At 43.1% G+C, this 27,621-nt stretch overlaps 1 protein-coding gene across 2 annotated transcripts in view; it reads left to right on the forward strand.

Moving 5' to 3' along the window:
* The window catches only part of PPM1J (protein phosphatase, Mg2+/Mn2+ dependent 1J), a 47,404-nt gene extending 20,825 nt beyond the window's left edge, over positions 1 to 26,579 (forward strand). The window contains exons 3-10 of one of the 2 annotated variants that reach the window (XM_060231217.1): positions 13 to 339; positions 5,109 to 5,221; positions 17,115 to 17,199; positions 22,043 to 22,161; positions 22,654 to 22,717; positions 23,345 to 23,452; positions 24,648 to 24,799; positions 25,601 to 26,579. In XM_060231217.1, coding sequence (XP_060087200.1) covers positions 13 to 339; positions 5,109 to 5,221; positions 17,115 to 17,199; positions 22,043 to 22,161; positions 22,654 to 22,717; positions 23,345 to 23,452; positions 24,648 to 24,799; positions 25,601 to 25,748 — 1,116 coding nt within the window. In that variant the 3' untranslated portion in view covers positions 25,749 to 26,579. The remainder of the gene's footprint in view (positions 1 to 12; positions 340 to 5,108; positions 5,222 to 17,114; positions 17,200 to 22,042; positions 22,162 to 22,653; positions 22,718 to 23,344; positions 23,453 to 24,647; positions 24,800 to 25,600) is intronic. The other variant, XM_060231218.1, reaches the window with a different exon arrangement.
* The last annotated feature ends 1,042 nt before the right edge of the window (positions 26,580 to 27,621 follow it).

The following is a 27,621-nucleotide window of genomic DNA, read 5'->3' on the forward strand; positions in this document are numbered from 1 at the left end:
CTTTTTCTCCAGCAGTGCAAAAAAGGCCTGTACTTTTATTACTGGGGTTTGTTTGATGGACATGCTGGAAGTGGAGCGGCAGTCATGGCATCTAAGTTACTACACTTCCACATCCGTGATCACCTCAGGGAATTAGTAGACATCCTCCAAGACTCCTCACCTCCTCCGATCTGCTTGCAAGATGCTTCACGGACAGTTTCAGGAGAACAAAATAGGGCTCCCTTGGCAGAGGAAGACGTTGAGGTTCCCAACAGCGCTTTGCCACGTTTCCATATGGAGAAGGCAGTTTCCCATGAGAGCTTGGTAGTGGGAGCCATTGAGAATGCATTCAAAAAGATGGTGAGTGAACCAGGGGGTGAATTGGGAAGCTCTGAAAAAAGCTGTAGGAATGCAAGCTCCTAAAATCCAAATGCAGAGATCCAAAAATCAGTTTCCCAATCTGGCACAGACTCTGGTTAAAACAATTTTATTTGGTAACATATGGTAACAAATTATATTTCTTGCATCATTAATAACTTCTTTTATCTATCCCATATATTACTTTCTACCCACCCCTCCCCCCGTTACTTGACCCCCACCGGTGTTATTAACTTAAAGTACTAATATTTAAAGGTACCCTTAACTAATAAAAACAAAAATTAATATTCTTCTTTTTTCTAAGACTTAATCATTATTAAAAATTGTCCAATGTCCTTTTATTTTCCACTCTTTTTCTACATATCTTCTGAACTTTTTCCACTCCATCTTAAAAACTTCTAAATCATAGTCTCTTAAAATTCTTGTTAATTTGTCCATTTCACTCCATGTCATAACTTTTACAATCCAATCCTATTTCTCTGGTATTTTTTCTTGCTTCCACAACTGAGCATATAATGTCCTAGCATCTGAAAGCAAGTACCAAATTATAGTTCTATCTTCTTTTGGAAATTTTTCCATTTGTAATCCCAACTGAAAAGTCTCTGCAACTTTCTTAAATTCATATCCCAAGATCCTAGAAATTTCTTGTTGAATCATCTGCCAATACTTTTTTGCTCTTTCACAAGTCCACCACATATAGTAGAAAGAACCTTCATGTTTTTTACATTTCCAACATCTGTCTGGCATCTTATTATTCATCTTTGCCAATTTCTTAGGAGTCATATACTATCTATACATCATTTTAAAACAGTTCTCTTTAATACTATGACACGTCGAAAGCTTCATAGAGTTCTTCCACAAATATTCCCAAGTTTCCATCTGTATTTCTTTATCTACATTAATTGCCCACTTAATCATTTGAGATTTTACTACTTCATCTTCCGTAGACCATTTAATATAATTTTGAAATTAATTTTTCGGTCTCCAAGCAGAACTTTTTTTATTTCTGTTTGCTCTTTTCTTATTCCTTCAGTTTTAATGTCATTCTCCACCAAGCTCTTTATTTGTTGCATTTGAAACCAATCATATTTATTATTCAGCTCTTCAGCAGTTTTCAATTCTATTTTGCCACTTTGTATTTTTAATAGTTGATTATATGACAACCACTTTTCTTCACCCATCTCAGCTGTTATTTTTATCACTTCGGCTGGCACTATCCATAACGGTTTTCTCTCATCTCCATATTTCTTATATTTCATCCATGTATTTAGCAAGCTGTTTCTTATATAATGGTGAGAGAAAAAGCCGTCTATCTTTTTTTCCCCATAATACATATAAGCATGCCAGCCAAATTTATTTCCATGACCTTCCAACGCTAAGAGTTTTTTGTTTAACAACATTATCCATTCTTTTATCCATACTAAGCAAATTGCTTCATGATATAAACTGCTTCATGATATACCAATCTGGCACAGACTCTGGATCAGTTTAAGTTGCAGCTTTCAACAATCAAAACTATGCTTTATTTGCATAGTTTGCAAAAATGTGTATCATTTGTACAGGAGAGTGAGAGAGTGCCAGTGTGGTGTAGTGTTGAACTGGAACTGGAAAGTTCTAGCTTCAAATCCTGCCTGGCCATGAAACTCAGTGAGTGGCATTGGGTAAGTTTAACTTACCTTACAAGGTTAAAATGTAATGAGGGTGGATTTGTAACCTGTCTTGAACCATTTTGACATTTTGGACAGGGGATGAAAGAAATCTAAATAAATAAGAAAACATTATCATACTGGATGACACATTCCTCACAGTGACATGAAGACTGACAAACATGACTGGAGAGTCCTGGGATAAGGGATGGTTCCAGGCCTGCCTGGCTGTTCTCCATCTGGAATATGCATTCACTTCCTTTTGCAGCCAGGATGCTGACATAGCAGCACCCAGGACTATTTTGGTCTGACTGGGTATTTGCTTACCTAGCTGCAGATTAAGAGTCTGCTTTGGTTGACTTTTCCTCTGCAGCTCAGCCCTGTACAATTTGATGCCCCCGTCTCTGCTCCAGCATAGGGAATAAAGTACACCAAAGGCATATTGACTACAAGCCTGTTACCAGTTTTATAACAGTTTAACATTTACAGTTTCCCCCAAACATTGCAGGAAGTATAGCTTCCAAGAGGTAATTCACCTGCCGTTACATAGGACAGAAGAGGAAAAGGGAATGATTATCAAATCAGTTGATGATGTAAATGCGTCTAAATCCGAATTTATATTTTGTTGTCAAGACATTTGCATTGAGCTCATTAGCAAGCACAATGTTAGCTGGTGTTCACTCTGACCTGTCAGAAGGTTCAAGCTAAACTTGCTTAGTTAGAAGTTAAATTAGAAGCTAACCATCAGGGAAGGTGAAAAGATGCTTTCAGATGGTGGAAAGGCATTTGTCAATGTTTTATTGCAAGTTCTTTTGTAAAGACTTATTTTTCAGGAGTAGATGTGGTTTCACAGAAGCAAGTGATTGAAGTCACCTAAAGGAATTAACACGTAGCTTTCTGCATGATAAAATGCAGCTGTTGTATAGTTGCTGTTTCCTGTGGCAGTTGTCAAGGATCCACTAGGTGTTTTCGGGCATTACATCTGACCGTCTGCACAGGAAGAATGCATTAGACATGATCCCTCTGGTTCATTTTTGATTGCTTTGTGTTGCAACATGTATTTTCAGCTTTGGTACTCATGTTCTGAAAGTACGATATACACAGATTGCCATTTCTAGACAAAATGGTAAGTGTCCATATCAGGAGGATTGCATGCAGTGCATTCTGTACATATGGTCAAAAGCAACACCTAAAAATATTAGTTTTCCCATGTGAGTCTTCACCTATTTAAACAATTTTTCATAATAGCAAATCTGTGATAACAGTTTCATACAAGCAATTGTGGGATAGTACAATGTGCCATGTAGAAAATGGCCCACACATTATCTGGCTGTGTGAATCCATTGTATGACAACTAGGAGGATTAACCACCTCCACTTAAACAGTGAGAGCTGTAAGATATTTTCAGAACTTCTTTTCTTCTCTGGCATCTGGCACAAGGTAACTGTGGTGTTATGTCTGTTGTGCCACCACCGCAGTGAAAACATTTTTAGCCTCTTTGAATATCCATAGGTTTCTGCCATAATCTTTTCCACCTTGCTATTACAGCTACTTTCATGCATATCTTCACAGATATTATCTGTACTTTACTTTCTTTTCCAGCCCTACAATGGGGAAGCGATAGGCATACTGAACTCTGCTTGCTTCCTTCTTGTCTTTTCCCTCATCTTAGAGGCAGATGCAATGCATTCTGGGATTCATGTGTGGGAAGAAACTTGCTCAGGGCTGTTCAAATACTATATCATATGATTCAAAAGCAACTCAGCGAAACAGATGATATCCCTGGGATACCACATGGTGATTTGCAAAATTGTAGTGCAAATTAAGCAAGCTCCCTCTCCTAGACAAGGGAGCCACTTTTCAAAATAGAATGGGCACCTCTGCAGCTGAAAGACATGCTCTCATGAGGTGGAGGAGAGAGAGAAACTGAAGGCAGGTTCAATGGTTTGAAATTGTTTGCCTTTGAAAGCAAATGAGCTGAGAGGTGATAAGATCCATTTTGAAAATAAGGAATGGTGAGAAGAGTGGCATTGCTTCCCATCCTGCCTCCTCCCTGCACTTTCCCCCCCACACCAGAAACTGTGCTGGAGGGTGTATGGGCAAATAACACCCCTTGTGCCATTTCTGCAAAATGCTGGTTGGAAAAATGGAACAAGGGGAAAGCAGGATCCCTCCCTACCACATGCCATGGTGCTCTGGACCAGAATTGGGTCCCTGTGGCATAGTTTAAAGGAATTCATGAGTGGGTACTCTTTAAATTGGCAATGCATCCTGAGAGTATACTTGGGGACACCCTCTTATCTAGACTTGGTCTTCACATGTAGCAGAATGAAGCAGTATAATCTTGATGGTAGAATGGTCCATTGGAAGTTGGGAAAGTAATATTTTAAAATGCTGTCCCCTATAAAAACTCTCTGCAAATTAAAACAGATCAGCACATCAAAGAGAGAAAAATACATCCTTATGTTGGCTTGTTGTGCTAGTTTTCCAGTTGCAATGGGAAATTAATGCAGGGTAACTTTGAAATAAAATGTAATCTATTGCTCACAGTCTGAAATGGTAAAGTTCCTTCTGCCACTTCACTGTCACCTCCGTCTGCTGCATGTGTAGACCAGGACTTCCCTGCCCAGTCTTTCTACAAATTGCTCATGAAAACACGAGATATTGTCCTCCCATAGACTATATTTTAAATGTGGGAAAATGTCCCTTTAAAATGTTGGAGCAGGGAAATTTCTGCAGTGGCAGATTTGGAGCAAGAAACGGTGGTGAGCAAGGAATGAATTACATTCTCTAGTGTTCCTGATTGTCCACAATACAGCATGTTTTCCTCCATTAAACAAGCAGTTGAGCTACTGCTGTATCTGTCTGCTTGTAATGTGTTCTTAGGGCCCAAGTAGAAAGTAATAAATAAATAATAAAGCATCTTGTAAAGAGTGCCCTCAAAGGCAGCAGGAACTGGCTAGGTGGCTCTTTGAGGTGCTCCCTGTGGTTGTTCCAAAAGTCCTACGCCTCACATGATTATACTTCCCAGCCTCTTTTACTCCATTATCTGGTTTGGTTTCTCCTGCACCTTCCTCCTGTAAGCTTCTTTTTCTGTCTCCTCAGGACAAACAGATAGAGCAAGAACGGGTAACCCGACACATATCTGGAGGCTGCTGTGCTCTGGCTGTGGTTTACCTCCTGGGAAAGTTCTACGTGGCCAATGCAGGTGATAGTAGGTAGGAGAGGTGAAATGATTTTATTTATTTATTTATGCTTCCTTGATGATGGCAATCAAACCATGTGGTCACTGAAGGGATAAATATTTCTTTGCTGCTTAGTGGAAATGAACAGGAGCTATTCCCATTCATACTTGCCAGCTGGTCAGGACAAAACACACTTTTAAACAAATGTGTGATAGGGCTGCCAAGTACCTGGAGGGAAAAAACTCCAGCCCTTTAATAGCAGTTTAATAAGAGATTTACCTCCATGGGTGAAAAGCATCAGCTGCCCAATTCCATTCATTAAGTCTCCATTGAAAGGACAGGACAATTCTGGTAACCTTACCCTCATCGTCTTGTACGCTGCAATCTCCGTCTTCACTTTAAACCCACACCCAGGAGAGGAGGTATCCCTCGGAGGAAGTTTCAGGTTGGCAGCCTCCAGTCAGCCGAAGTTAAAGCTGCCTTCCAGGCAAAACTCCAGTCAAGAATTGAGGACCTCAGTTGCCCCACAGACCCTTCTCCAGAAGCACTCTGGGAACACCTAAAAACTACCGTCCTGCAGATCTCTGAAGAAGTCCTCGGGTTCTCCACAAGGAAGAACAAGGACTGGTTTGATGAGAACAATCAAGAGATCCAAGAATTACTGGCAAAAAAGAGATCTGCCTACCAAGCACATCTTGCTCAGCCCTCCTGTCCTGGGAAAAAAGCAACCTTTCGCGCTGCATGTAGCAACCTCCAGCGCAAGCTTCGAGACATTCAGAACGAGTGGTGGACCAAGCTTGCAGAGAGAACCCAGCTGTGTGCAGACACTGGTGATTTAAGAGGGTTCTACGAAGCCCTGAAGGCAGTATATGGTCCATCATATCAGGCTCAGAGTCCCTTGCATAGTGCAGACGGCCAAGTGCTCCTCACAGAGAAGGCATCCATATTGAACCGGTGGTCGGAGTATTTTCAGGTTCTCTTCAGTGCCAACCGCGTAGTTCAAGATTCAGCAATCCACCTCACCCCACTTCAACCGGTGAAAACAGAGTTGGATGAGATCCCCACCCTAGAAGAGACTGTTAAAGCCATCAAGCAACTGAAAAGTGGCAAGGCAGCAGGAGTTGATGGAATTCCACCAGAGATCTGGAAGCATGGGGGCACAGTACTACATAGCTCACTTCACAAAGTACTTGTCACCTGCTGGGAACAAGGCAAATTACCACAGGACTTTCGCGATGCAATCATCATCACCCTATACAAGAACAAAGGGGAAAAGTCAGACTGCTCCAACTACCGGGGGATAACCCTGCTCTCCATCGCAGGCAAAATCCTTGCCAGAATACTCCTGAACAGACTGGTGCCCACCATTGCAGAAGAACTCCTCCCAGAGAGCCAGTGCGGCTTCAGAGCTAACAGGAGCACCACCGACATGGTATTTGTTCTCAGGCAGCTCCAAGAGAAATGCAGGGAACAGAACAAGGGTCTGTATGTGACTTTTGTCGACCTTACCAAAGCTTTCGATACCGTTAGCAGGAAAGGCCTGTGGCAAATCTTGGAACGTTTAGGATGTCCCCCAAGGTTCCTCAGCATGATCATCCAGCTACACGAAGACCAGCGAGGCCAAGTCAGACACTGCAACGACCTCTCGGAGCCCTTCCCAATAGGCACAGGTGTAAAGCAAGGCTGCGTTCTCGCGCCAACTCTCTTTACGATCTTCTTTAGCATGATGCTTCAAAGAGCCGCAGTAGATCTAGATGAGGACGATGGTGTCTACATCCGCTATCGCACCGATGGCAGCCTGTTCAACCTGAGGCGACTAAAGGCACACTCCAAGACAATGGAAAAACTCATCCGAGAGCTACTGTTTGCTGATGATGCTGCACTCGTCTCCCACTCGGTATCAGCTCTGCAGCATATGACGTCCTGCTTTGCAGAGGCTGCCAAGCTATTCGGCCTAGAAGTTAGTCTGAAGAAGACAGAAGTTCTCCACCAGCCTGCACCCCAGGAAGATTATCACCCTCCCTGCATCACTGTGGGTGAATCAGTTCTGAAGACAGTCCAGCAGTTCAGCTACCTGGGGTGCATCATCTCCTCAGATGCCAAGATCGACAAGGAGATTGACAACAGGCTGGCAAAGGCAAACCGTGCCTTTGGCCGACTGCACAAAAGAGTGTGGAGCAACAAGCATCTGAAAAAAGGCACAAAGATCAATGTTTACAAAGCGGTTGTGATGACAACCCTCATCTATGGCTCCGAATCGTGGGTTTTATACCGTCATCACCTGCGACTTTTTGAGCGCTTTCATCAGCGCTGCCTTCGCACCATCCTCAACATCCACTGGAGTGACTTTGTGACCAACACTGAAGTCCTCAAGCGGGCAGAGGTTACCAGCATCGAGGCACTGCTGTTGAAGACGCAGCTGCGCTGGGCAGGGCATATTTCTAGGATGGAAAACCACCGCCTTCCCAAGATTGCCCTGTATGGCGAACTCTCCACCGGCCATCGAAATAGAGGGGCACCAAAGAAGAGGTACAAGGACTCCTTGAAGAAATCCCTTAGCACCTGTCACATCAACCATCACCAGTGGTCTGACCTAGCCTCAGATCGCAAAGCATGGAGGCACACCATCCACCAGGCTGTCTCTTCCTTTGAGAACGCACGCATAGCTGGTCTTGAGGACAAAAGGAGATTGAGGAAGAATCGCACTGCTACAGGACCAACCCTAAATCAGACTTTTCCCTGCAGCCGCTGTGGCCGGACCTGCCTGTCCCACATTGGTCTTGTCAGCCACCAGCGAGCCTGCAGCAAACGTGGACTATTGCACCCTTCTTAAATCTTCGTTCGCGAAGCCAAGCCGAGAGAGAGACCCTCATGAAATCTGTCCTTGAAAGGCCACATAGACCTGCTAGAAGGAAAGAAAGCTAAACCCAGAAGTCTGAGGCCATAATAGATCAAGAATTTACATGTGTTCCAAACCACATGCAGTCATATTTAGGAAGCAGTCATATGGGGATTGTTTAGGGTCAGCACATTCGCATGCATGCCTCATGCCAGGGCTTTTTGGCTTTATTTGTAGTAGAAACTTCTTTGCATATTAGTCCACATGTGCCTGATGTAGCCAATCCTCCTGGAACTTACCGTCGACCCTGTACTAAGAGTAGGGTTGCCAAGTCCAATTTAAGAAATATCTGGGGACTTTGGAGGTGGAGCCAGGAGACTTTGGGGTTGGAGCCAGGAGACATTGGGGTGGAGCCAAGATCAAGGCTGTGACAAGCATAATTGAACTCCAAGGGGAGTTCTGGCCATCACATTTAAAGGGACGGCACACCTGCCTTCCTTCCATAGGAAATAATGAGTGATAGGGGCACCTTCTTTTGGGGCTCATAGAATTGAACCCCCTGGTCCAATCATTTTGAAACTTGAGGGATATTTTGGGGAGAGGCACTAGATGCTGTACTGAAAATTTGGTGCCTTTACCTCAAAAAACAGCCCCCCAGAGCCCCAGATACCCACAGATCAATTCTCCATTATTTTCTATGGGAATAAATCTCCATAGGGAATAACAGAGTTCCCAGCAGACATTTCCCTCCCCTCCCCCCGCTTTCTGACGATTCTGAAGCGGGGGGAGGGCCTCCAAACTGGGGGATCCCCTGCCCCCACCTGAGGTTTGGCAACCCTAACTAAGAGCCCTGTAAGCTCTTGGAGGATTGGCTACATCAGGGGTGTGTGGCCTAATATGCAAAGGAGTTTTTGCTACAAAAAAAACCAAATACCCTGCCTCATGCTAATCACACCCTTTCAGCGTAGCAGAGGCAATCAATGTGGTGGTGACACAAAAAGGGGATAATGCTGGTGCCCTACTGAGCCTTATTTTCTCAGGTTTAGCATTGCCAGCAGGCCTGAAGAAAAATGCGCCGTCCCTCTAATAGAAGGTCATTGTGTGGAAATTGGCAGCTGAAGTTTTTCATGGCATGGAGGTAAATAACATTACCTGATAAATAGCTTTCTATTAAGTTTCTATAAAAGGAATGAAACTTTCCCCCTCCTTAAAACTTTAAGATGCTTTAACTCAGTGGCCCCCAACCTTTTTGGCACCAGGGAATGGCCCCAGGGCCGGCCCTCCCACCCCTCCCAGGGCCGGCAGAGTGGTGGCACCAAATATGGCCTCCCTTCTGTGGCGCCCCCCCCCCCGTGGTGCCTCCTCCCTCCCATCCCCCTCAGCGTCTCCTCCTCCTGTTCCCACAATTTTAAGGCCTGGAAGGGGCAGTGAAGCTCCTCCCAGGTTCTTTAAAAGCCAACCCCCCCCCCCCCGCCAGTTAGCTGGTTGGTGGGGAAAGCCACAGCGCTGCCCTTGCCTCCTCCCCACTTCCTTCCCATGCCCAGGAAGGAAGTGGGGAGGAGGCAAGAGCAGCGTCACTTTTTCAGCGGGTCGCTTGCCACTGTTGCCATGGTTTTCGCCACCATTCAGCTGATCAGCGGAGGAGTCAGCCTTTAAAGAGCCCGGGAGGTGCTTCACCACCCTGTCCCAGGCCTTAAAATTGTGAAAAGGGGGGGGGGAGCAAAGCACCACGGGGGAGTGAGGCTGTGTGGCCCAGTTTCTAACAGGCCATGGACCAGGACTGGTCCGCAGCCCAGGGGTAGGGAACCCTGCTTTAACTTAATGGCACTTTTATAAGAAGCTGTAAAGTTTATATATCAGGTTATTTTCTGAGTTTGAGCAGCAAGAAACCATGTGGCTAGTAAAACACATTCCAGCCCCAGCCCAGGTTTGTGGCTGTAGCAGTCAACAGTGGATGTAGCTTGATCTTTGCAGGACACGGTTGTTTAGGATCTGTGGCTACTTGGTTGTGAATGTTCTTGTAGTACTGGTTGTTCATGTTTAAGAGGGCGCAGTCAGGCAGCCTCCTCAAATCGAGCTAAAATGAGAAATGGGTTGCCTTTAAGCATCAGATGACGATAACAGGGCTGAGAGTGTGGCTCAGTGGTAGAGTGCAAGCCGTCATTCATTTCCAAAACTCATTCTTTGCCATATTGAGTTAAAGGATCTCAAGTAGCAAGTGTTTTCCTTATTTGATGACCTGGAGATCATAATGTGGAAATCACACTGAGATAGACCAGATAAGGCAGCTTCCTATGTTCATATATACATTTATATTTTAAGCCAGTATCAGTGGAATCTGAGACTACAAGTAGAAGCATTGAACCTGCCTTAGTAGGCACACTTCTATATGAGAAGAGTGGGAACAGGAAATTTGTGGTAGATGTGGTTTTAGGGAGTAGGCTGCTCATCTTTTTGGTAGCTGAATATGCTTAGTGTTCACTTTTATGGTACTGTAATTGATCAGTTTTAATCTGAACTGCAGTGTTTTTGATTGTGCATCATATGCTGCTTTGAAGATTTTTCTGGCAGAAAGGCAACATATAACATAAATAAAATAACACCCTCTCCTGTAAAATGATGCAAAAGGAAATCTTACATTGGTCAGGCTCTTTTTCTTGCAGGAGCTCCTCTGCATATTAGGCCATGCCCCCTTGATGTAGCCAGTCTTCCTGTAGTTTACAGTAGGCCCTGTACTAAGAGCCCTCTAAGCTCTTGGAGGATTGGTGGCTACATCAGGAGGCATGGCCTAATATGCAGAGGAGCTCCTGCTAGAAAAAGAGCCCTGATAGTGCATTCACACATACTAAATAACACACTTTACACCTGGATTATTACTGTGTAAGAATAGCAAAATCCACTTGCAAACAGTAAAATAAATAGCAAAATCCACAAAAAAAACAAATAGCAAAATCCACTTGCAAACAGAATAGCAAAATCCACTTGCAAACAGTCACCTTAACACTGAAGAGATCCAGACTTGATCAGCCATTAAGATTCCACTGTGACTTTGACCTGGTTTCTCTCAGCCCAGTCTTCCTCACAGGTTTCTTGTGAAGATGAAGTAGAGAAGGAAAACCATGGACACTAGCGGAGCTCTTCAGGGAATAATAATAATAATAATAATAATAATAATAATAATTTTTTATTTCTATCCCGCCCTCCCCGCCGGAGCAGGCTCAGGGCGGCTCACAACATAAAATGCACAGTACATCAGTTATACTTATAAAAACATGGTTAAAACAAATTATAAATTATTAAAATTAACATTAACAATATGGCGTTATAAACATTAAATCTTCAATGGGATTCAGTAAATAAAAAGCATTTTCAGCAGTATTCCTAGCTTTATCACTAGTTGAAGGCCATCTTGAAGAGGTGAGTCTTACAGGCCCTACGGAATTGATCTAAGCATCGTAGGGCCCTCACCTCCTCAGGGAGTTGATTCCACAGTAGTGGAGCTGCGACAGAGAAGGCCCGATCCCGGGTGGCCTTCAATCTGGCCTCCCTTGGCCCAGGGACATTCAGCTGGTTTTTCCCAGATGATCTCAGTGCCCTCTGGGGCTCATATGGGGAGAGACGGTCCCTCAGGTAGGTAGGTCCTCGGCCATATAGGGCTTTAAAGGTAATAACCAGCACTTTGTAGTGAACTCGGTATGCCACTGGCAGCCAGTGCAGTCTGCGCAGCCCCGGCTGTATGTGCTCCCACCTTGGGAGCCCCAGCAACAGCCTAGCCGCCGCATTCTGCACCAGCTGCAGCCGCCGAGTTCGGCACAAGGGCAGCCCCATGTAGAGGGCATTGCAGTAGTCCAGTCTCGAGGTGACCGTAGCATGGATCACCATTGCTAGGTCACGGCGCTCCAGGAAGGGGGCCAACTGCTTCGCCCGTCGAAGATGAAAGAATGCGGACTTGGCAGCGGCCGCTATCTGTGCCTCCATTGATAATGAAGGCTCCAGAAAAAACCCCAGGCTCCTGACCTTATGTGCCGCTTTCAGCTGCACACCGTCAAGGACCGGCAAGGGGATTTCCCTTCCCAGGGCACCGCGACCCAAGCAAAGGACCTCTGTCTTTGTTGGATTCAACTTCAGCCCGCTCAGTCTGAGCCAACCTGCCACGGCTTGCAATGCTAGGTCCAGGCTTTCTGGGACGGAGTCAGGCCGGCCATCCATTAGTAGATAGAGCTGGGTGTCATCAGCGTATTGATGGCACCCAAGCCCAAACCTCCGGGCAATCTGGGCAAGGGGGCGCATGTAGATGTTAAACAACATCGGGGAGAGAACTGCCCCTGGTGGCACCCCACATACTAGTGGGTGCCTCCGGGACCGCTCTCCCCCAATGGCCACCCTTTGTCCCCGTCCATCGAGGAAGGAGGAAAGCCACTGTAAGGCCAATCCCCCAATGGTGGGATGTACATGTGATAGACAGGCAGACTCCTCCCATCCCTCTAGTGTCCACAGGCATTGGGAGAACACTATGGCTCATCTTCCAACTTACCTCTGCTTTCAGGGTCTCTGCTCTCAGAAATGGGGACAGGGGAAACAGAGACCACGTAATCAGTGTAGATCATAATTACACAATATGCTCAATGTGTGCCAGGTCATGGATCCATGGCCATTCTCTTACATCATGGGGAATACACCTTTAAAGCATTTGTTCACTTGGCACTGCAAGGGAGCCCTGTGATGGGGAGAAGGAGCTTCTGATTTTCCTCCCACCCTGTTTTTGCCAGAGCAAAGACTGGCGGGTGGCCTTTTTGCCCATTCTGCACATCCAACTGTGGATCTGGCTGCAGTCCTGTGACCCAGCATATGATGGGCATTTCATATAGCTTGGCCCTTAGATAAAGTCTTTAGGATGTAAAAAATAATAGGTTGTGGTGGTTTTCAGAGAAGCAACTTGGCTATGTGCCTGCCATACTAGTTCACGTTGGTGATGCCAGGGGATGTGGCTTAATATGCAAATGAGTTCCTGCTGGGCTTTTTCCACCCAAAAAGCCCTGCTTCAAGCTATATGTCACACATCTTCCATGTGTTTTCTGAGTCCTTTGCTGTCTCCTTCCAAACCTGAGCTGTATTTTGCTGAGTAGCAAGCTTTATTGCAGCATCCTATCATCTGCTGTGCAAATGCCATCCTGGTGCATACATATGTTTTTAGAAATTATTGTTGTCAAGTCATGAATGCTGTTCTCAGCTGGTGCAGAAAATCTGATTACAGAGCAAAGCTAAGGAACATTCTTGATAGCAACTGTGTTCTGAAGAAGACATTCTAAAGGTCACAGCCAACTCAGAGATATACAAAGTCAGTGTAAAATTTCTGAGCGTAGCTATATTATAGATTCATACCAATTTTATGCCAGTTTAATTGTTGTGACTTTCCTAAAATAACCCAGGAAAGTATATTCTGTTGAGGATTTTCTGTTAGAAAGCCTTACAGGACTGTTTTTCCCAGCGTTTGTTGGAGAGAAAACAAATTTCTGTCGGTATCCTATAGAAAAATAAAAGTCCAATGGTGCTTTAAGAACTATTTATTTCAGTATGATCTCTCATGAATCTCAGTTTACTCACTTGCCTGAGGAAGTGAGCTGTGATGCACAAAAGCTCATATTAAAATTCAGGTTAAGCTTTAAGATGCTACTGGACTTTTGTTTTCATTTTGCTATGACTAACATGGCTACTTTTGCCCTATGGATTTATAGTTGATATCAAGTTCATTAGTACATCTACTGTTGGTAGCCCAGAGATATCACTACTTTCTGGGCAGGGTGACCTTACCCGGTTCACCTTTTAGTTCTTTTGCTGACACTTTTTGAAGCCCATGCTTTATTAATGAGCTATACTAAAACTTTGTTGTCATTTAAGGTTTCTAATCTAGGGAAGCAGGATGGGAAGCCATCCCCCAGATCCCCTGACTCCAGCTGGCATTTCTCACCACCACTAAGAAAAATTAAAAAAAATTAAATGGCCCTTTCCCAATGGTAGGGCATCACCTCCAGGAAAACATGAAAGTGATGTCACACCTCTCTAGTTATTGTCTGAAACTCTATGGCCAAGCCATTCATAAAGAGGACTAATGTAACTTCTGGGATAACCCTAGAACTCACATCAGTCATCTCTAGGAATTGCCTAAAATGTTGTTGTTTTACTATACAATTTTGGCCAATTTCTAGAGGCATGACAGAAGTGTCATCATGCCCCACCCCCAGTCTCCAGCTGGTAGCCAGGCCAGGCCTGGCAGCCCTACAGAAGGCATCATAGTTTATGATCCTACAACTATTTTTTCTGTTTTCCAAAGGAGGCTTTAGTTCTTTGTGCAAACCTCTCTGCTAGTTGCCTCCTCCTTCCTGGCTCTTCTTTAAATAATAATGCTACCACTTAGCATTTCTATAATGCATTTTGTGTTCAGATCACTTCACAGACATTATCTGGTACTTCCTATATCAGCCTTGGAAGGAAGGCCAGTATGTTTATCCCCATATTGCATCTGGAGGGCTGAGATAGAGCAATGTGCCTAATGTCACCTCATGAGTTTGTGGCCAAAGTGAGACTTGCACAGAAGACCTCCTTGGATCATAGCTCACTCTCTTTGCCGCTGTATTGTGCCAGCTCCTGTTCTAGACTCCTATATTCAGGGCAGTGGTGAATGAAACATCTGCAGTGAGGCAGTCAAGGTTTTGTTCTATAAATGCTGAATTCTGAACCCAGAATACAATATGCAGTTGATCAAATTTGCATAGTGTCTCTTATTTTACATAATAACTTGTTATTCAGCATTGTTTTCATATTAAATATTTTTTCTTTAATTCTTAGTAAGCTACCTCTGGCTTGTTAGACTTCAGCCAGCTTTACCCTGGTACTTTACTAAAAGTGGATGCTGTAAACCCAGGGAATCTGCACCCATTATTCCATTCTGTGGTTTTCTCCATCACTCCCACAGAATAATTGCATACATATAGTCTTACCTATATTCCATTTTTGTGTCATTCTGGCTACTCATCATGAGAAGAGTTTGTCTCCTCACTTTGTCCTCTAGCTGCTAATACCACACAATCTCTTAGCCACCTGTATCCAAGGCTGTATTTTGTACTCTTAAACAATACTTTAAAACAAAGGATTCTTGTCTGACAGTGTGGACCACATCAGGAAATCAAATTTAATAGAAAACTGCTGCCTCAAATGGATATTTTGGGCTGCAGCTGGAGGGGGAGGTGAAGCCCTTCTGTCTGTGGAAGTATTCCACTGGATCCCACCTACTAGGTGGACATTACAGAAACATGAGGAGAATGCATTGTTGCTTCTCACATCTGATTGGTTCAGTGAGCAGAACTTTCAGGCAGCTCTCAGCAGAGCACAAAACAAGTCCTCTCTCTTGTACACACAATTCCAGAGAGATCCAACATTTTAATTAAAATAGTATCACATTTTCAAGCCATCATAGTCATTTTCTGAGGAATACGATCAGGATTCTGCTCAATTTGGCCAAAGGCATCCCCCAGTTTTAAGTGTGAAGTAGGATAGGAGCTCAGCTGAACATTGTATTGCCAGGTGATTTTCAGAACCTTGTTTGATGTTTCAGAGAAACAGCCCATTTCTCAGTATGTCACTGACGAACAGGAGCTATTGACTGGAGGATAGACTGTACATATTCCCACTGTATGAACGGACAAAGATCCTTGTACGCTGTTCTTGTTGATGGTGACTCATAATATCAACAGTACTTCTGTTTTCATGGTCCCATGCCATTCTTTCTGCTCTGTTTTGTAATCAGTTTTTTTCTCTTCCTCTTCTACTCTGCTTCTGTATATCATTTGTCTGAAACAGGGTATGTTTCCTGATCTCCCATTTTTCATTTGAAAAGCATTCACAAGACTCGGGGAGGGTTAGTTCAGCAGCTATAGTAGTAGAACATCAGGGCTACTAATAGCTTGTTAATGGAAATTATTCTTCCTCATAAAATGTTCATAAGTTTCAGTGGTCTTCTCTTCTGGAATTTTTCCCGCCACACTCTGCCATATTTTTCAAGGTGTGACACTAATCCTGACAGGTATATGGATGGCCTGTGAAAGAAATAGATTGCCAAGAGTTTGACTGGGATCTGGGGAGCCTGAGTTCAAATTCCTGCTCTTACATGAAAACTTGTTGTGTGATCTTGGACTAGTTATACACTGTTTGCCTCTCCTGCCTCACAGGGATATTGTGATGATAAAATGGGGAAGGGGGAGAGCAGTGCTATAAGCTGTGTGGGATCTCTGTTGAAGAGAAAAGTGCACTGAATTTTTTAAAAAATCTTTTAGTGAGGATTCTGGAAGTGGAGAAAGTATCCTTAGCTACCAGGCCTAGATTAATCCTTCCTCAGAATCCTTCCCTGCACAAATAGGGGATGATACTAGACTAAGATGTGACACATTTGTGTTCATATCTTGTCTGATTCGTAACCTTCTATGAATGGCTCTGTGCAAGCCTTTTCTTTCTTCCTGACTTAATATGCTTTTCAGGAAAGCTTTTGAGCAAAAAAATAAGGACATAGTCTAATCTTTAATATAGTGCAGAGAAAATTCTAAATAAATTAAATAAGAAATGGCACAGACAGCTAAAGCATTTTCCCAGGGACTATTTTGCTAGGAAAATAGGAAATAAGTCTAGAAAGGAAGAGTTTACCCGACCAATCAGCTGGTGCCTATGGACTTAGGAGTGTAAAATACTACATAACCTGCCCCCTGCTATTATCCTCTTCCATAAATGGTAAATGTCTGTCCCAATGGGAAGAGGCTCAGTGAAGGAAGCGATTCTGGGTCTGCTTCATTTGTAGCGTTGCACTGTGTGCATTAGTTCCCCATTCCAGGTACTTGTGCCATGAGTGCACATGTGTTTTTTCCCTACACAGAATTTACCTTTCTGCAGAGCAAACAGTCACATGCCAAGTGTTCTTTGGCTACCACAACTTCTCTTTACCCTATTACTTGACTGCTGCTTGCCCTTTCTACTCTGTCTCTTTCTCTTTCAGTCTCTCTCTCCCTCCTTCTAATGTCATCATTCCATGTTTCATTGCAGGGCCATTGTCATCCGTAATGGGGAAATCATTCCAATGTCCAGGGAGTTTACTCCAGAGACAGAGAGGCAAAGGCTGCAGTTTTTAGTAAGAAAGAACTTTCTTCCTATATGATTTGTTTTAATCTACCACGTCCACCACGTAACACTGCCCAGCTGATTGCAAATATATTTTGAAGGCTGTGTATTAATTGTGACTTGCAAATGCCCCTGAGCATTGCTTGAAAAAGACAGCTGCCTGTGGGGGGCTGCTTGCAAAAACACAAGCTCCAGGGCAAACATGGGCTGTGCTTTACAGCCATACACCAACTAGTTCCAGGATATTTTGAAACTGATGTTCACAAGTTGTTTGTGATAGGGAATAGGGAGGTCTACGCTATAAAGGAAAAGACTCTAGAATGCTCCTTTTATGTCAGGAACTTTACAGTATAGTCCTAAGTGCAGTTACACCCTTCTATATACCTTGGGGTCAAGGGGCCGAGAAGGATGTTTTTCTGCTGAGGATTACTCCATCACCTGGCATCTTTACAGCCATATTTACATCTGGCCTGAGGAATATCTAAACTATAATTTTGTGATCATTCATTATAAATGGATTTTTAAAAAAAGTTATAAAAAGTTCTTGGAATACTTTCAAAACCAGTTTAGATCATGTATGATGTATTGTCATTGTGGTGAATAAAGGTTGATTAGATTGTGCTATCTCATCCTCTTCTCAAGAATCATGTTGAGTTACAGTCCCAGAAGATCAAACACATTAAATTGTGTAATGTATTCCCAACTAAACAGTCCAGGGCAGCCTGAGTGAAGAGCAGATTTTTCACTTAGATTTTTTAACAACAAATCTGAAAATGTATCAGTTAAACCATCCCCTGAAAGTCAGAGCAAGGGCAGAACTACATGGCATATGGAACAGTTAGATTTGAGTCCAGTAGGCACCTTATAGAGCAACAAGATTTTGCGGGTATAAGCTCTTGAGAGTCAGAGCTCCTTCATCCTACTCATCTCTAATTAAGGGAACTTTGATTCTCAAAAGAACAAAGTTGGAGTCTAGCAGCACCTTTAAGACCAACAAAGTTTTATTGAGAATGTAAGCTTTAGTGTGCCAAAAGCACATTTCATCATATGGGGAAAATCTTGTTGCTCTCTAAGGTGCCCCCTGAACTCAGATCTAATTGTTCTATTGCAAACCAATGCAGCTACCCTCTGAAACTACAATATGTGTAAGTTTATTTTTTTTTCCCCTGAAGATGTCTTTTTAACTCAATATAATTTCAGACAAGAGACCACTGCAGGGTGAACAGGCAATTTTCCATTTCCTATTGGACCATTTTACTGCTAGAAATTGACTCCCAGAAACTGCCCCCCACGCACATTCATAAATATAATTTTTTTTTGCCCCCAGTGTGAGCAAAAGTAATGCTGATCTGGTGATGTTTGACAGACAAAAGTGCAAGGGGCAAGAATTAAATAACCTTTCTCACACTGCTCCTGTCTCCTCTTTTACATCACAACCCTCTCCAGTATTGTTTTATTTAAAGAAGACCAGAAAAATAATCACAGCAAACACATAATGTGCTTCCCACACTAAGGTTCATCTGTAGGTTCTGTTGTTGGATACAGTACTGAGAGTCTCTACACATTATGCATAAAAGCATATATTAAAACCCTGACAGACATGGGAAAAGAATGTTTGAGATGGAGTGATTTGGAGCAAGGAAACAGCAGGAAAGAAAAGGTGCTTAATTTTTTTTCCTTACCTGCCATTTTTCTCCTGCAACTCTGCACTATAGCATAGCTAGTAAAAGCAAAGGAAAAGGACCTAGGGGGGTTGAAGACCTGGGGGTCCCTGCGCAGTGTGCAGACAGGACAGAAGGAACAGGGTGGGTGGTAGTGGCAGAGGAAGTAGCATGGGCACAGGCCATGTGGACACTGTTCCCACACATTCCTGCCCTGCTTGCTGTTGTGGCAGGGGCACCTTTTTGCCTCCACCCCAGTTGGGAAGCAGCCTAAGCCAGGGACAGGGAAAGAAATCCAATGAAGTTGAAAGGGAGAATCCTGAGTGAAAACCAATGGAGGCACTGCTGGCTGGCTGTGTTTCCTGGCTCAGAGCACATACCTCCTTGGCAAGACACCAGATGGAATCTTATCTGCTGCACTCTATCCAAGCTGCTTCTATGCCTTTGAAAGGAGGAAATTTCATTGAGTAACAGATCCTCTTCAGCTGGCTATGATAAGGAAGCTGCCACTCAGAAAACCAATCCAGCACTTCCCCTGTGGGTCTGAGCACTTTGCTTTGAGCCAAAGCCCTTTTATGGCTCCAGCTCTTTGCTGTAAGAAGTGCTGGCGTAAGGATCCTTTTGTCATGCCAGTGTGATCTGTAATGCTGCTCTTAACCATTTTGTTGATTGTGTGTAGGTCATTTTCTACATCTATATTTCTGTCCTATGAAATTAAGAGCACCCTTCTGCCCAATGTTTGCCCTTCCTCCTCCAGCCTTCAGTGCTTAGTTCCTGCTGCTACTGACTTGCATATTTAGGATTACTGACTGTGGGTTAGCTACCTGCTTTGCACCCTGTAGACACACTGTCAGATCCCACAATCCAGGTGGTTAAAGAGAGTTAGAATTCTGCCTCCCTTTCAGAGCATGATTTGAAGTATCCCTGCTCTAAGATGTCCTCTGTCTTTCATTTTCTATTTTTTTTAATGTGAATTGGCCCCGGGTCCTTCTTTAGAGGGTTTCTGGGTGGGCTGAATGTACATGCTTCTGTTTGCATTGCTGCTTTCTTAGCTGAGGGCTTGCTTGGTGAGCAATTGCTCTTTTGGGGATGTTGACAGGTTATAAGAATCGGAGGCAAGTCCTGGTAATTAAGCCTTGATGAGGGTGGCAAATCCAAGAGGACAGGGAGAATCTCTGTTCCTTTCTCAGGAAGAGAAATGGTTGTAAGATGAAGAGGAGGAAAAGCAAATGTCTGAGAGAATGCTTCTGGACTGATTTCATTGTGTGTGGGTAGTCATACCAGGCCTTGTGTAGGCTGAATCCCAATATGCCTCTTAAGGTGTGCTTCTTGTAAAAGTAATGTGAGAAATTGTGATGAGTGTCTAGTTTTTTTCCACAGTATACATTAAAACTGTCTCTTCAAAGTACAAATCCAGGATTAATTTCCTATTTTATATACCAATAACTTCTATCCTTTGGGAGGGAAGCTGCCACCACCACTATGCCTTATCTTTTTACAACTTGCGTGTCTATCATCTCTGCTACTATATGAGCTAGTATCAGATCACATGCTGCCAAAATACAGGATCCAGACAAGAGTACTCTGGCAATGTGCAATGTGCGTACATGTATACACACCAGATTTAGACTGTTGTACCTCCTTCCCTAATTTCATCTCTTGTTTTCATTGATCATGTGTTTGGATCTGGAACACCACCACCCCTTTCGGTTGTGCCAGACTCAGGCATATTGGTTTGTTCTTCAGCTTGTAGTTGGATGACTTTTCCAAATGAAACCCCCTAAATGTTAACCTCAAACACAATTCTAAACTCAGATAGAAGCCACAAAGTTTTTCTGTCAGTAACCATAGGGTTAGATCCTGTACTTCTACTCCACTGGTACAAGAACAACTTGCATCATTGGAAAATGTTTTGGGATAGAAGAATGTACTCATTCCACATGGGCAAACATATAGGATCCACCCCCCTGTTAGCTTTGTTAAGGTAAAAATTAACTTGAGTTGGTTCATCCTATTGCCACTACGGGTATTAGACCAATGTGTGAACATACCCTTGAGATCTAAGGTATGCGCCTAAGGAGTAAGGTGTAAAATTTCTGATTTAATTTTTTAATTTATACCCTACCCTATCCCGCAGTCAGGCTCAGGGTGGCTTACAGCAGTAAAAAACAACAGCATCAGAATTAAAACATCATAAAAAGTTTCAATAGTCAAAACAGCTTATTCAAAAGAAACAGACACTATTTCAGGAAAATCACAGACCAAACTGGAAAATCACAGACCAAACTGGAAAATCACCATAGTAAGCCTTTCAGTTGGGAATGTGAAAAATAAAAATACAGCCATTACAATTGTAGTAGCTATTTCTTCTAAACTGTCTGGAAAGGATGAACTAAACCAGGAATGTCAAACTCATTTGTTATGAAGGCGGGATCTGACATAAATGAGACCTTGTTGGGCCATGCCATGTGTGTCATGAAATGTAATGCCAGGTAGCAGACATGGACAAACACAATTTTTTTTAACGTAAAATAAAAACATGCTTAAAAATTAGCACCCTTGCAATATTTTGTTTATTTAACAGCCTGTGATAACTGACACCTCTTGTTCTGAATTATTGCATCAAGAACTGGAGACAATGTCTGTGCTGTAGCAATCTTGAATCTGCTGCTCAGGTGTTGTTCAGATGTTTATTTATAAGTTGCAAACATGCTTTTGATTTGCTTGCAGGCCTGATAGGACCCCTCTGAAGGCCTAATATGGCCCCCAGGCCACATGTTTGATACCCCTGGGCTAAACTTTACGTTTAGGAAGGATTGGGCAGACACCAAAATGGGATACTTGTTTAGAAGAATGAGGCATTTCCTGTTCCATTAAAATGGACATACGTAGAGAGTGAAAAGTAAAATGATTCTTTCTTACAAGGGATGGAAATCACGAGGCCTGCACATTCACGGATTGTCTTTTTACTCTGGAAGCTCTTGTGTGTAAAGGCAATCTTAAAATCTTACCATATTGCCAAGCAGGCAGTTTGATTCACCTTCTTGCCTTTGGTGTCTGCATGGGCTTAACTCCTTTAGAATCCCTCTCTGCAGTGCCAGGATCCTCTGGGGTTTGGGGGCTTTATTCTTTGTTGGTTTTAGTGGAGATCCAAGTCATTGTGGGGGTAAACCAGTTCTTTTCTCTTAACAGGGATTTTTGAGACCTGAGTTGCTGGGGAATGAATTTACACACCTTGAATTCCCACGAAGAATCCAGCATAAGGAACTAGGAAAGAAGATGCTATACAGGGACCAAAATATGAATGGCTGGTAACTTTCCCCCATTTTCTTCTAATCAAAATTTTATTGATTCAAGAAGAAGAAATTAAATGTTCCAACATCATGGCCTGCTTGGTAGGAAATCCCTTCTTTCTTCCTGTTCCCTTTGTGCCATGTTACCAAAGCCAGAGAAAAATGACAAGAGGGTTTTGTTTTCTTTGAGGAAGCTGAATATGGCATTTTATTGCCCATGCTGTGTGCATTCATCCAGCTAGTGCCCTATACAAATCGAATTGAATAGTGCCTCAGAAATGTGATCAAAAATTACTGTGGGACAAAAGAAATGCATCTGTACACAAAGGGCAAAAGTGAAATGTTGCCGACAAGAGTTGGTTATGACTTGCTGTTTGGTAAAATACAATTCAGATCTGCTTTTCCAATAGCAATCTGTAGTGCTCTGTTTCTGAGATGATGGTAACTTGTATCTGAATTGCAACAGATACAAGTTATATATAAAATGTGTGCACTTCCTTTTCTAACTAGGGCATATAAAAGGATAGAAGAAGATGACCTGAAGTTTCCGCTTGTATATGGCGAGGGTAAAAAGGTGTGTTGAGGACATGAGTAAGTGTTTTAAGAAAAAAGAACATTTCTTGTGAACAACTAGATGAGAGGCAGACGGTCAGGGTGGTCACCTGGCATTTTAAATTTTATGTAAAAGAAACCCCATGGGAGTAGGAGGTTGGATAAGGACCGCAGCACTGAGTAAGACGATAGATCCAAGTGAGCAGCCATGTTGGTCTGAAGCAACCTACTGAGTAGGAAGAGTTAACCTTTTCCCCTATGTAGTTTCCCGAATAGAAATACTTTTTCATCCCCTGCTGGTGAAAACGTGTAAACATTGAATAATATAGAACATGGAGGACTTGTGGAGTTTCTAAAACCATGCTGTGCAAGGAAAAATACATTAAGTAAAGCATGTGGTTATTAGCCTAGAAAGAAAAATGTATGTGAAGCCTTGAAGTATCAGCTTGCTACCCCTCTAACTGCTTTTGGCTGGAATAAAAGGCCTTCATTCCACTTATAGGCAACAAAGGTTAGGTAAAAGCTTTCTCAGCCTGAGACCCTGGAGAATGGCTGCCAGTAGCCCATTCTGACCTAGAAAGGCCATCCATCTGATTTGACAAATGCAGCTCCATGTTGTCATACACTTTGTGATATTTCCCCCTCTTAGGCACGAATGATGGCAACCATTGGGGTGACTCGAGGCCTAGGAGATCATGATCTCAAAGTATACAGCTCCAACATCCACATCAAACCTTTCTTATCCTGCGTCCCAGAGGTAAACACATCAGAAGCAATATCCAGGTACCTGGGATACAGTAAGGCCCCATATAAAAAGAACAATCTGGGGCACTCTGGACTCATGTTGTTTCTTCTCTCTCCAGTAGAGTTAAACTAAGACGACCTGGATTCGAGTTCTTTTTCAGGTCACTCAGCCTAAGCAGAATTCTTGTGGGGCCCTCAGCTTTTTAGAGGAAAAGATAAAAGGAATAATCTACTGCTGCCATCCCTGTCACAGACTTGTTAGCCTTAAAGCCAGTGTTTGAACTGGTGTATTTTCCTCCCTTAAGGTTCTTGTTGTTTGGCTAATTGTTTGGTTGTTTTTTAAAAGGAAAATATGTTGAAATATTTCTGATTGTCAAGCTCTGAGATGTCTTGGCAATTGAGATGTCAAAACTTGAAAATCTTGGAGTTTGAAAACTGAAACTGACCCAAATTGGAAAGAAAAAAATGGAATTCAAACTGAAGGCTTAGAAATCCTGCTTTTAAGATGTTTAAAAATTACACAAAACATTTGTTTTGGTTTTCCTCTTCATATTCTTCCATGGTGCAAGGATCAGCCTTGTATGTATTCTCATGCCAAACCCTTGAGCCCAATAGAAGATGCTTTTCCACATAATACCTTTGATGCAGCATGGACATTCCTTTTTCTGCCCAGGTTTTTTATTTGTTGGTGCTACTGAGGCAAAATTTCTTTGACTGAAATACCTTGGGGTGGTTTCATGTCTGATTAAATTACCCCATTGATTTCCGAGTACCCCTTCCTCTTTTGGCCCTGCTGTGTAATACAAATTTGGAATAGCAACACATGCAAGGTCTTGTACCAGTGCAGCACTTGAAGATTGTGGAACTGCACTGGAGAAACTGCATGCATGGCACACTGAATGGTGTGCATGACAATTGCATTAATTTGGTGCATTGCTACTGCTACCAAACTTAAGTATGACCTTATTGAACATCAAGGGTTGGGACCCAAGCAGTGCAGAGGATGCTCATTAATTTTGTCCAGTACAATTGCTACATCAGCAGCAGCCCTTTGCAGACACCCATAAAATCAGACAGGCAGTGACTGAGAGTGCAAGAGTGTACAAGGCAGAAGGTGCATGCGATATCACAGCTTCCTGTAGGTAAAGACTTCCTGGCTACAGTTACTCATGTTTGCAGTAAGGCTGCATTTTTTTTATTTTTCACAGGTTTGCATCTATGACCTCACTCAGTATGAGCACTGCCCTGATGACGTGCTTGTGCTGGGCACTGATGGTATCTGGGATGTCACCAGTAATCAAGAGGTAGCCAATGTAGTGCTAGATGTTCTCATGCGCTATGAGCCGAATGACCCATGCAGGTGAGTAGGGCAATATTTCTGTAGGCAGATGTTGCAGAGAGCGGCTGACAGTTGAACTAAGTGTTATATAGGAGATGTATGATCAGGTCCTCAGCCATTGTCTTGAAATGTTAAACAGCAGCTACAAGCAGTCCCTATTTATGTTGGAGGGATTGGGGCTGGGGTGGGGTGGGGAGTTAACCCTTTCTTCCCATGCCATTTGACCAATAGAAACTCCCCAGAGGTGCTTTGTCCCATTAGAAAAATAGATACCCATATTGCACCAGTTTTTTTCCCCTGCCAGGACTAGCACCAGTTTAGGAAGGTCAATTTCTGTCAGGAAGACAGTGCAAAGGGAAAGGATTGTCCTAGTGCTGTGATCCCACTCCAGACTGCATTTTCTTCCCCAACCTGCTTTTTCAATGTTTTGGGTTTTTTAAAAAAAAACAGAGGACCTGATCACAGATGGTTTGACCTCAAGATAGTGCATGAAGTCATCTAGGAAGTTTCAATGGGATTTTAATTCAGATCTTCCTGGCCCAACTCTATCCACTGTGCTGCACTGGGTAGTCATGTTTTCCAGTGATAAGATTTCCCAGTCCTTCCACTTCTAAATGCTCCCTACCACACCAAAACTTTAAGTTCTGCTTCTTTTTCTCATTGTTTCCAGTGCCCATCAGTATATGATGAGGTGAATGAGAAAATTGTGGCAAACCCTTGACTCACTTTAAAAGGGCTTGTAGAAACAATAGGTTGTACTATTATACCTGTTATGCTACAGAAATGGAGATTGGTGCTGACTAGGTGGCTCTTCTTTTGCAGATACACTATGGTAGCCCAGGAGTTGGTGATAAGGTCCAGAGGAGTTCTGAAGGACCGTGGCTGGAGGCTGGCCAATGACAAATTAGGCTCTGGTGATGACATCTCAGTCTTCGTTATTCCCCTTGGTGGCCCAGGAAACTACACTTGAAGAAGTCCCAGGGCACCTGACCCATGCTGCTAGACTGTAAGAGACCACTTATTGCAAACTAGAGGTTGCAGATCTCTTGCAATGGAAACATTCATGCTTCTTGAGGCTTCAAAAGAGGATTAAAACCACAAGACTCTTACCCCTGTGGTAAGAGCCCTGTTTCATCCCAGCTTACTGGATCCCAGCTGGGGACACAAAACATAGGCTTGGGCTGTACAACAAAGTCAAGAAACAACTGTTCCTCTCAGGAATATTCCTATAGGCCTTTGAAAGCCAAAAGAAATCCCATGTTGCAAGGGCTGCATTCATTCAGGGCTCTTGCAAGCATCATCCTAGGAAAGGAAAGGGGATTTGGGTGTGTGTCTCATTTGTTTGTTACAACAGCATGGAAATGTTCTCCAAATTGAATATTGGCACTGGAGTTTCTGATTTTCTGCAAAATTTAGTCCTATTATTATAAAGGAGCTACTCAAACTCACTTTGCTGAATTTCAAGGACACCTTAACTTAAAATGAGTTTCCTGCCCTGTCCCTGCTGCTAATTGCTGAAGTAGAACCAAGTAAACAATGATTTTTGGTTGATTCCTTGGAATTGCTACAGAAAGGCTCTGCACAGCTGTCATTCTGTAGTCACTGTTTATGCATTCATCAGGGATTTCTCACTGTAATGACAAAAATGGCTGTAGTGTAGCCAAATTTATTTATTCTCATGAATGAGTTCTTAGAAGATGGAAGAATGATACAACAGATTCCTGCTTTAGATATTGTATTTGAGAATGTCTTCTCTTTTGCCATATAAGGGTAAATTTATGAGAACAAGCAAACTGTCATAGATTTGCTGCCCTATGATGACAATGTTCAATTGGTTGGTTTAAAACCAGGCTCTTCATACGCATACACATCTACTGCAAGGTAAAGGTGTGACACAAACAGTAGGTAGTTATGCATAGGGATGGCAGATATTCTGCATTTTGAGTTAGTTCATCTGTTTTCTTCTATGAAAAACACATGTACCAGGCTAGGGTTGCCAGCTGTCAGAAGAAATTGGGAGGGTGGGGAAAGGCTCTCTGGCATTGGACCACAGTGTGATATTGCTTCTGGCACAAAACTGAAAGTGATGTCATCATGTTGTGATGACATTCTAGGATTTGCCAAATGGAGTTTTGAGTGAATCCCAGAGAGGAGCCCTGACATGCCAATGCTAAAAAAAAAAGGTAGTCCCCTGTGCAAGCACCAGTCGTTTTTGACTCGGGGGTGACGTTGCTTTCACAACATTTTCACGGCAGACTTTTTATGGGGTGGTTTGCCATTGCCTTCCCCTGGTCATCTACACTTTCCCCCCAGCAAGCTGGGTACTCATTTTACCGACCTCAGAAGCATGGAAGGCTGAGTCGACCTGGAGCCGGCTACCTGAACCAGCTTTCACTGGGATCGAACTCAGGTCGTGAGCAGAGGGCTCCAACTGCAGTACTGCAGCTTTACCACTCTGTGCCACGGGGCTCTTGTTTTTTCACCAGAAGTGACAATGAGTGACACCCTCCCCCATTTTTCCTCCCTCCTGGGCTATGAAGCAGTGGGTAGTGGTGGGGCAATGCTGGGAGGGTGTTGAGTTCTTGGCCTAATGAATGGGAGATTTCTTCTTTTTCTAATGATAATTTTTAATCATAATCTTTCATATATTCTCAACTAGCTACACTATACAGAAGAGTTCATGCTTGTCTAGAGGTCCTGCAGTTTAAATTTGGCCTGTGCATATCTGTTTAGCTTTGACCAATTAATAAAATAAGGGTTAAGAAGAAATGAATCATAAGTTTAAAAGAAAATTCTGGCCACTATAGAAACTCTGTGCATTAACAACAGCCAGATTGGCAGTT

Source organism: Heteronotia binoei, chromosome 2 (assembly GCF_032191835.1).
Source record: "Heteronotia binoei isolate CCM8104 ecotype False Entrance Well chromosome 2, APGP_CSIRO_Hbin_v1, whole genome shotgun sequence".
Taxonomy (NCBI): domain Eukaryota; kingdom Metazoa; phylum Chordata; class Lepidosauria; order Squamata; family Gekkonidae; genus Heteronotia; species Heteronotia binoei.